Here is a 9600-nt window from a genome sequence, read left to right as displayed (position 1 = left end):
GTAATTCCAGATGACCTATTTGGCATTTTCAGAGGCATTTTTACTCGTAACATTTGATCTCTTTAATGGTTCACGTTTCGTAACTTACCTTCAAGTAACAATTCCCAGTGTTTCATGCAATTATTTGTTTTTAATACCTACAAAAGAGCTACAACCCAAACAATTAGGGATCAGTCAGATTTCCTACACCCGATATCAAGCAATCAAGATGATTCCACGCCATTTTTCTTTTAAAACGAAACAAAGGTGAAGTACAATACCTGCAAGGTTTCTCCCCACGCCTCCAAAACTCATTCTCACTTGGCCAGGGTTGGATGCCTCAGGCTACATACATAAAATAACATATCAACAAGAAAAAATAGGGGCGAAAACAAAGAAAAGTTCAAGAAAAAGCCACTGGAATTCAGTAACGAGGAAATGGGAGTTAACGGAGTCAACTTACAATAATGGTCTCCGCCGTGGCGATAAAATCGACATTGGATCCTCCAATCACGACCTAGGGAATCAGTCAAATAAACTAGTTTTTCAATTTATAAATTGCTGTCGATTGGCAAACTACAAATTCAGTACCAACTAATGTCTAATTGACTTCGAAAGCTTCCTTTACTGACCAAGGCCAAAAGCGCATGTTTTTGTAGAAAAGTTCTGTAACGGTGTGCGATATCTGAGCAACAAAGTTCTCTCAATATTACCTAAAATTACACTGTGCACCGTCACCGCACGAAACCATCATCAAATGTTACATGTTCAAGTAATCATTGTTTTACAACACAGATTTTCAATATTCACTTGCCGGTCTCTGTAATCTTCTCCATTCTGTGGGTGAATCTGGTGTTCCTGGGAGTTTTCTTTCGCCACTCTGTAAATAAAAACTGAATCAATGAGCGAACAATTAATGAGGACACAAAACAAACAAAACAAAACAAAACAAAGACACAGGCCTGCCGTTGAAGGATGTAGGGGGCAATGCTTGGATTGCATAGGGTAAGGCAGACAAAAATTATGGTGGCCTAAGCACTGAGTGTCATTAGCAACACTACGGGCTACGGGGACTGCTTGGCATTAATTAAGTCTGGTTTTCAACAAGACTGAGACACCGACATAAGCCAATGAACATGCGAAGGCGCATTTACTTGCTGTCAATGCTCTTTTGCCCTAAGGCAAGGCTCTAGCCATCAAGACATAACTGGGTTTGCGTACGTTGCTTTTGCTTAAGTCGCATTCGGAATCATAATCAGATGAGAAGAATGTTTCGATTCACTAAAAGTCGATAATTAGAGTTGTAAGGAATTTACCAATCTCGTACTAATGCACGATCAATTGACAATGGAATTTGAATCACAGAGAACAAATCTTGGGATTGGTTGATTCATCGGCTTGCGCGACTCTGATCCCAATAATGTGATTTTCTTTCTGTTTTTAGATGGGAAACCTCAAATGCAATCGGAAGAAAACTTCGGATTCCCCATACCCGTTGAACGCACGATCATGTTGCTCGGGAAATCGCTTGTGCACGACGAATCTCTTACCCAGACCTCCCTGCAGGTTTATAGTACGACCGAGGGATATCTGGGTACGAGATGAGTATACGACTTCACTCTAGAGGCTGAGCCGGTCTGACCTGAGTTGTTTCTAGCGCTAAACCGCATCAACCTATAGATCGTTTTCACGTGACGTCACAGTGGCCATGTTGGTGTACAAGAACAATAGACGTTCTCTCCTTTGGGAACCAAACTCTATTTTTATGCAGATTCCATGCATACATTTTGTATTGTTTTGTACACCAACCTGGCCGCCAAGTCACGTGACTGAAAACCATCTATAGGTTTAAACACACTTAAGTCTCCTTAAAACAACTCGGTTATCACTGCAATTTGCGCTGTTGTACCAGTGCAAATTTTGAACTCACCACAGCATTAGTTTCTTTGAGTTTTCGTATTCTGCATAATTCAACTGCTATTGAACTTCCTATCCGAGCGTTGTTTTTTATGAGTGCTATATCTAAGAAAGCTAAGGTTTAACTTTTTGTAAAAATCGTTTTTAGCTAAGCATAAATTGCACAAGAATCAAGTGCAAGCGGCCGCGCTTTGTTTCTCATATTGCAACAAGTGGTCCCCTGAGGATAACTAATCGAGCCGCACCTTGTAGTCAAGGAAGTAAGCCAAGGAGCCTAGTTGGATAGCATGCGCAGTAACTGTCTCTGTGTTGGATTTGAAAGTGGACTTCCGAACCACAGTACGGATATGCGCTTTTTTATTGCCGCACCATTTCGCGCGCATTTATAGTGGGTGGTTGCTATGAAGGCCAATTCGTATTGCCACGTTAGCTTGTGTGCGTTGGTGGGTTTCAGTGGAGCGCCTATGAAGACGGGCCGTCTGCTAGTGGGTAATAAACGGTTGTCATGAGGGACCCTGAATCCAAGTTTTCTCCATTTCTTTGCAAGGATACTTGCATATAACGATTGTCCTTTAGTGATCTCATTAACTTTTCGAAGCACAAAAGGAGTTACTTCTTTCCCTTGAATACCCTGATCTCTGAAAAAAAAAAAAAAACACCATGAAATACATGTGCATTTTAGTTGCCACCAACGCCCTCTTTCCTGCCATCAAGGAACACAAGGCAGACTCACCCAACTAGTCGGACAGAAAAGCCAATAATAAAGTTAGCAAATGCAAGTTGAAGAAATATTTATTTCGGAATAAAACGAAAGAAAACGTCACGCTTTTCGCTGCTCGAGTACTATTACTAATAGTCCTATAGTAGCGTAGCCTATTAAAATGCAGGATTTGCATCAGTCCACCAGTTGGTGATACTAATTGCTATTATTGTAAATATTTTTAACCCAGGAGTCATATCATTAAGTAAAGTACGATCGTCCGGGTGAGTGTAGTCCTGAGAAGGACTGTTTGAGATGTCATCTCAAATAGTCCTTCTCAGGACTACACTCACCCGGACGATCGTACTTTACTTAATTGCTATTAGTTACCTTGCTTCTTGAAGAGCACACTGAGTCGCTTTTTCAATTTCTCGCCCATCGGCAGATTGTTCCTTAGGTATTGGCACAGCCAAGACAATTCCACTGCTTGATCCAAGAGATAAATTGGCATCTAAAATGTTATCGTATGCTAGTTACACTCACTTTAGCAACTCAGATTAAATAATTCAATGATTAATTAATTTCACCAAATCAAATAGCCAGAACTTGGTTACTATAAATACGTGCATATTATTGCACGTTGAATCTAAGGCAAGTAATATTTATACTAGGGTAGTACAACTGGGTCAAATTCAATCTGTATACCAAATTTGATTGAAATTCCCAGAGGGCAAGAAAACAAAGAAACAACCCGTTCCCCAAATCCAAATATTGAAGCGAGTACAAGATGACAAGAGAGGTGCACAATAAATAAGTGGTGAGTACTTTAAAGGTGACGCATTACCAATGGTCTTCTTCATGGCCTGATGAAAACTACCAGCATGCCGTAGAAACATAGCGATCTACATAACCAAAGGTCAAATTGGCGGATGCACAAAAAGCCACATTGTTATCATGAGATGTCCCTACAAATCCTGTAAATTGGACTGGACTTCACATCAGATCCTTGAAACCAGTTCCAAACATCAGCACCGCTTCAGACGTTAACCAGTCATTCCGCCCCACGTATTTAAGTGTCTAAGCACTCATTTCAATGAATAGGTATAAGCACTGATTTCAGTGATGAAAAATTAGGGTTAGGGTTGGTTGACTAAGGGTTGTCAGAATACTGTTGGGGTGGATCGACTATGGGCTAGAATGACCTGCATTCCTTCAGACACACATGTTATACACCAGCGAGGAGGTTGACCCTTATTGGGAAAAAGTGTGCACAAGGTCTTGGATACAATTTTTCCCAATACAGACAGACCTAGGCTGGTAAATATAACTTTTACTCTTTTCAAAAACCTAACAAATTGCACTGTGATAGCAGCAAGATCCCTAAAACATTTTTAGTGAGCCGAAAGCATAGAAAACAGGAGTAAACCAAATGAAAGAAAGAGGCCTCATCCAGACATTTTAAACACAAAAATTAATAATAAAGATTAGTATCCTTAATTAAAGTTTAGGAAAAAAATGTTTATTGCAATGTAGCATGTGATGCAATTGACTACTCATCATGCAATGATACCGCCCACTTTTAGTGGGCCAGAGGGGAACATTCCACCCTCTCCCACAACCAATCAGATTACAGGTTTTGTTGAATATTGCCAACTCACCCACAACAAACAAATTAATAGAACGTATTGCACAGAACCAGTAAAGCAAAATACACTTGCTCATTACAGAGTAGTCAGCGAAAGTTGATCTGACAATGAAAATAGTCGGAAACTTGCCTATCAACTTGGCTGCCTCAACAGGGGACTGTACATTGTAGGCGGACTAGAAATAGTCATAACACAAAAAATCAAGGCCATTAAAAATAATTATTTTCCAAGTAAAGTGAGTTCCTCTGAGTCTTCATTAAAGCTGTTTTACATATTAATTGTATCTTTTCTACATAGACATGCAAAGAGCTCTGAAAGTTAAGGCTAGCAGAATGTGGTATAATCTTTTAGCATACAATCTCATTTAGATGTTGATTGGAAGAACAACACTTGAAAATGCTATTAAAAGCTGATGCTAGTAAAATTATAGCAAATATTTAAAAAAATGTATATAACTGACTATTTTAAAGTATGGCTGAGTTACTTGTTGTGTGCATGGAATTAAGGCTTCCATTTTACTTTTTTTTAAAACAAACCTCAGTATATACTTTTCTCATGCATGTGTAGACTATTCGGCATTAATTTAGACTACCGGTATTTACATGATAAAGGCAGTGAGGTCTGAATGAGTACAAAAGACAGTGGTGGCCTTGCTGGCATTCATAAGCGAAGATGATGGGGGCAAACATTACTGAATTATAAACCTGAAATCCACTTTCTGGTGTGAAAAATGCAGGAAAATCCAGTTTTTCTCCATAAGTAGCCACTAAAACGCCTTGAGTTTCCTAGAAAGCAATAAATTCACCAAGTGACAGTAACTATGTTATATTGTTGTTCTAAATTTATGAACTGGCAGTAGCAGTAATTTATTTTCAATTGATATAGTCTTTATGTAGTATGAGTATTTACTTACTAAATACTCCAGGGTTAATTGTATGTCCAAGATAGATTTTACTCCTGCACACACTACTGCTACTGGTGTTCTTCCAAGCTCTGTCAGATCTGCACTAATATCAAATGCTGGAAGTTCAATGAAACACAAGAAAATTTCCTTTTAATCTCTGGTAAACTGTTTGTTAAACCGGAGTCAAGCTACATAAGATGTGATTAAAAATGACAATGATTTTTGAAAATGTTGACAACTTATAAAAAACAACTCACTTGATGAGGCATCCCTGTGGACACCACCTATACCACCAGTTATAAAAACTGGTATCCCTGTGGCATGAGCAGCGATCATTGTGCTAGACACTGTTGTTGCTCCACTTAGACTCTGAAAATTAATAAAAAAAAATATAATAATCAAAATCTGGCAATTTATCAAGCCGGGATTACATCAATTGAAGGATCAACATCTGTCTTCAGTTGGTTAACAAGGGTTTTATTAGCAACCAGGACCTGGGTACTAGCACCAGTTTATGCTGAGTACAGTAATCGCCTTTGCTCAAAGGAGTTCTCAAGATCAAAAGCCAGACTATATAGAAATATAGGGGTGCTCGCCTACTCTATCATGAGGTCCCTTCTGCTTTAAAACTTAATGAAACCCCTTTGGTTATTGAGAAGGCCTCAGTTTCTCAAAGGCTACATTATGATAACACAAAGTACCTTTTAATTAATATTCAGTAAATAAGTCAGTACCTAGAGTATGAAATATACTCCACTTTAAACATGGGCTGAGGCTTTCATACACACTTTCACTTGGATGTGCTTAGAGTGTGCAAATTCCGGTTATGGGCGAGAGCAAATGGTGACGTGGTTTCTCAGAATGAAAAAGTTGGATATTGCCTTTTTCACTGGATAAAGTTATCCGACGTTTGAACAACTAGGAGATGGTGTATTGATTGCAGTGTGAAGGAGTTGAATGCAGTCTCAAATTCTGCTTAAATTAATGCTGTTTTTTTTTCTTACTTTTGTGCAAGGAATTCTCTATTTGGGAGAAGAGGTAAGGGCTTCAAATGTCAAAGCACAGTAGCACAATTTGCATTTATTTACCCTACTGATCACATAAGGCAAATCTCTTCGGGAAGTCTTGATAGCATTTTTACCACAAGCAAGTTTTTCCAAGTTTTCTTCAGACAAGCCTATAAGCAAAGAGTAAAGAGTGACTCTTTCATTTTGAACATAATTTTGCATGCTATGTAGGTTACCACCCAGGAGGAGGGGGGGGGGGGGGGAGAGGGGGGTGTGTGGCCTGCTTCCTGAAATCATTACCCTATTTTAGACCAAAATGTGTGATTTTTCCCTACCCTATTTCACACCGGACCAAGCATTTGATATACAAAAATTTGGTTTTGATAATGTAACTGTGCAGGGATTCTAAAAGCTGACATTTCGAATGTTAGACCTTCATCAGAGCAAATCAAATCTATTCACTGTGATGAAGGGCTAACGCTCTAAACGTGAGTTTTTAGAATCCCTGTGCGGTGGTCAATTTACATTATCAACTCAGTTGATAAAACCAAATTTTTGTATTAATAATACTTCCACACTGACACAGCACCACAGTTTTTTTAGAAACTACCCCCCTTATTCAAATATTTGATACCCTATTTCAGACCAATTTCAGCCATTACACAGTTGGAAATAGTGTGAGAAAGGCTTTTCTTGATGGTCTTAATGCCTTAATGATGAATAAGTAGCTTCTGCTAAAAAACGTATCCAATTCAAACTTGAGGGCACAAACCATACCCGATTTCAGACCAAAATGGTCAAAATCAATACCCTGTTTCAGAAAAAAAAGACAAAAAAACCATACCCCCAAGGATGTAAGAGGCAGTGTGGCCCAGTGGTTGGGGCTCTTGCCTTGACATCCAAAGATCCTGGGTTCTAGACCCACTCTGACCACTCTTTGAATTTGATCTTGGTAGTCCCTGGCTCAACTTCCCAGCTGCACTTGTAATTAGCCAACTGGTTTAGTGCCTCCGGCCAGGGATTCTTAACAGTTGTTGTTTTTGTTCTGTTCCATCGTTTCGTTGGGGTTTATTGGTCCTGAAAAGCCCCTGTGGGGAGCAGTCAATTAAGGACGGTGCCTACTATTGTTATTGCGCATACGTTCTGCGCATCTCCAGATACTCGGATTTCCTATCGCCGATGCTTACTAGTACAGGGATATTTTTGCGCAGTTTAAAACTATCCGGAGAAAGTAAATCTTAGTAAGTACTCTTGGTATCCAAAAAGAAAATTGGGGGTAACCATGCATTTTTGTGAGATACTTAAGCTTCAATTTGAGAAAGAACGCCATACATTGCTTTGTATTTTAAAGCTTTTTACATATATTATTCATGAATTATCTTTGAAAAATGCGTGGTTACCCCCAATTTTCTTTTTGGATTTCAATAACACTTGTTAGGATCTACATATCTACATTTCCTGCATAATCACACAGTGGGGCAAAAATATCTCTAATTAGTAGGCACCGTCCTTAAGTATGTATGTGTGTCTGAAACCTCTTTCAAGCAGAATGTAGACATTTACTACTGCAAAATAACCATGGGTGTAGCCAGGATTTTTCAAAGGGGTGGGAGGGGGAGTCACACTGTGTCAAACAGAGGGTACTCTCGTTTTCGCAACCTGAATATTGTAGGTTGTTTGCATAAAAAAAGGCTTAAAAAGGGGGGGGGGGGGTCAATTTGGCACCCCAGGACCCCCCTAGCTACGTCCTTGATAACAGCATTAAATTAAATTAACTGTTGTAGGGTACAATACATACCTACATGGATTTTTCCAGCAATAACTGCCACTGTGGCTGGCGTGGCTCCATTTTCTCTTACAATCCTCTCTACATCTTTAGCAACTCTGACAAAAAAAATAATTATTCAAGATATTCAAACAGATGTCGATAATCATCATAAGGCCACAAAGTTTAATTTTAAGCCATTGGTCAAAACATTCACTCATATCATTCAATCAACAATTAAAAATAAAGAACCATTGAGATGTTTCAATGGGGTGTGCAACAGAACTCAAAAGTCATAGGGTTAGTCGATTCTTTAATAAGGTCGTCAATCAGTTAATCAGGCAGTCATTCTTTCTTTCAATCATGACAATCAATCAATCATAATTTCAGAAAACCCACCCAGCCATTCACATTCGAAAAACCAGAGGAAGATTCCATTCAACTTTGCATTAACATTGCCTGAATACCTAAGATTCTCAGGGTATGGCATTCCATGGGCAATGACAGTTGACTCTAGTGCAATGACCGGTTTTCGTCTCACAAGTGCCTCTGCGACTTCAGGATTTATTTGAATAAGCCCCTCTGGGTACCTCTTGAGACCAGGAGGGCCAGGCCCAAGGGCATGTGAGATCATCCTAGTAACACTCTGTAAATGCTTTGGTTGCATCAGGTGAAAGGCTCTTGGTATATGAAACATCTCGGATAGATTTACCTGGGAAAGTAAAATAAAAATCAAAGTTCTAAAATTAATGTTACATAACTTGTAAGAGCTGATATGGCTTACAACTGAAAGTCCAGTAAATGAAGCACCGACTCCTACCCCTTCATTTGGCTTTTTGTCAATTTTTGTAATGATACTGTTTTTTGATACTTTTTATTTATTTATAATATTTAGGTGGTAATTATTAGATAATAGAGCGGTTTTCAATTGAGTGTCGAAAGTAATTAGATAATTACTTTGGTTTATGATTACTTCACTCAGTGATTGGTTCAAAATTCTCGCGCCATTTTTTCATCCAATCAGAAGTGAAACCAAAACCAATCGTGGCTCACGCGTGCACATTTTCCCGCGCTTTGTGTCGGCTACGTGTTATTACTTCGAGTTTTGATTGGTTTGCTAGATTGTCTCAGTCCTTTTTGATTGGCCAAAGTAATTACTTTGGTTTTGGTTTTACGACACTCAATTGAAACTCGCTCTAGTAATGAATACACTAATTAGTTTTTTATTTATTAATCAATTATGTAAAGGTCCAGATCAGCCTATTGCTGCCATTTACTTTTAACCTTTTCATGTAAGTGATGTATGTATGTATGTATGCTTTGAAAAATGAGAACTATAACTTAACTATAACTTATTTTTCCGTGCACGTAGCGATCACACACAACTTGTAGTCGGGTAAACGAAAACCGTACCGTCATACTCTAAAATACTCACGTGCACTGTAATTACAGCCAAAAGTGCAAGCACCGCAATTACCAAGAATTCTGAAAATCGCTACTTAAAATGAAAAATGGTCATCGCTCTCCTTCAGAAGAAAGTCGTGGAAATAATTGGGCATTTTTATTTATTACCCGGTGAATAACTTTGTGATCGGTCGTATTTGGAGTCGAAAATTTAACATGTTCCGAAGAATTTCCGAAGATTTGTGCGTATGCATTCTGGGTAGAGAAAATTATGGTTT

The 9600-nt window shown here is 38.7% G+C and overlaps 1 protein-coding gene across 3 annotated transcripts in view; it reads right to left on the bottom strand.

Moving 5' to 3' along the window:
- The window catches only part of LOC138003298 (uncharacterized), a 16730-nt gene extending 7194 nt beyond the window's left edge, over window positions 1-9536 (bottom strand). Inside the window, exons 1-14 of one of the 3 annotated variants that reach the window (XM_068849268.1) lie at window positions 9354-9536; window positions 8386-8630; window positions 7952-8037; window positions 6235-6323; window positions 5404-5515; window positions 5156-5262; window positions 4947-5027; window positions 4372-4417; window positions 2987-3107; window positions 2449-2534; window positions 1910-2001; window positions 794-859; window positions 443-496; window positions 261-324 (exon numbers count right to left, since the gene is read on the bottom strand). In XM_068849268.1, the coding sequence (XP_068705369.1) occupies window positions 261-324; window positions 443-496; window positions 794-859; window positions 1910-2001; window positions 2449-2534; window positions 2987-3107; window positions 4372-4417; window positions 4947-5027; window positions 5156-5262; window positions 5404-5515; window positions 6235-6323; window positions 7952-8037; window positions 8386-8615 (1234 nt within the window). In that variant the 5' untranslated portion in view covers window positions 8616-8630; window positions 9354-9536. Of the gene's footprint in view, window positions 1-260; window positions 325-442; window positions 497-793; window positions 860-1909; window positions 2002-2448; window positions 2535-2986; window positions 3108-4371; window positions 4418-4946; window positions 5028-5155; window positions 5263-5403; window positions 5516-6234; window positions 6324-6997; window positions 7232-7951; window positions 8038-8385; window positions 8631-9353 lie in introns of those variants that run through there. The other 2 variants (XM_068849269.1, XM_068849270.1) reach the window with 2 other exon arrangements.
- Window positions 9537-9600: the final 64 nt, after the last annotated feature.

Source organism: Montipora foliosa, chromosome 5 (genome assembly GCF_036669935.1).
Source record: "Montipora foliosa isolate CH-2021 chromosome 5, ASM3666993v2, whole genome shotgun sequence".
In the NCBI taxonomy this organism is placed as follows: Eukaryota; Metazoa; Cnidaria; class Anthozoa; order Scleractinia; family Acroporidae; genus Montipora; species Montipora foliosa.
This window is presented reverse-complemented; position numbering and strand designations above follow the sequence as displayed.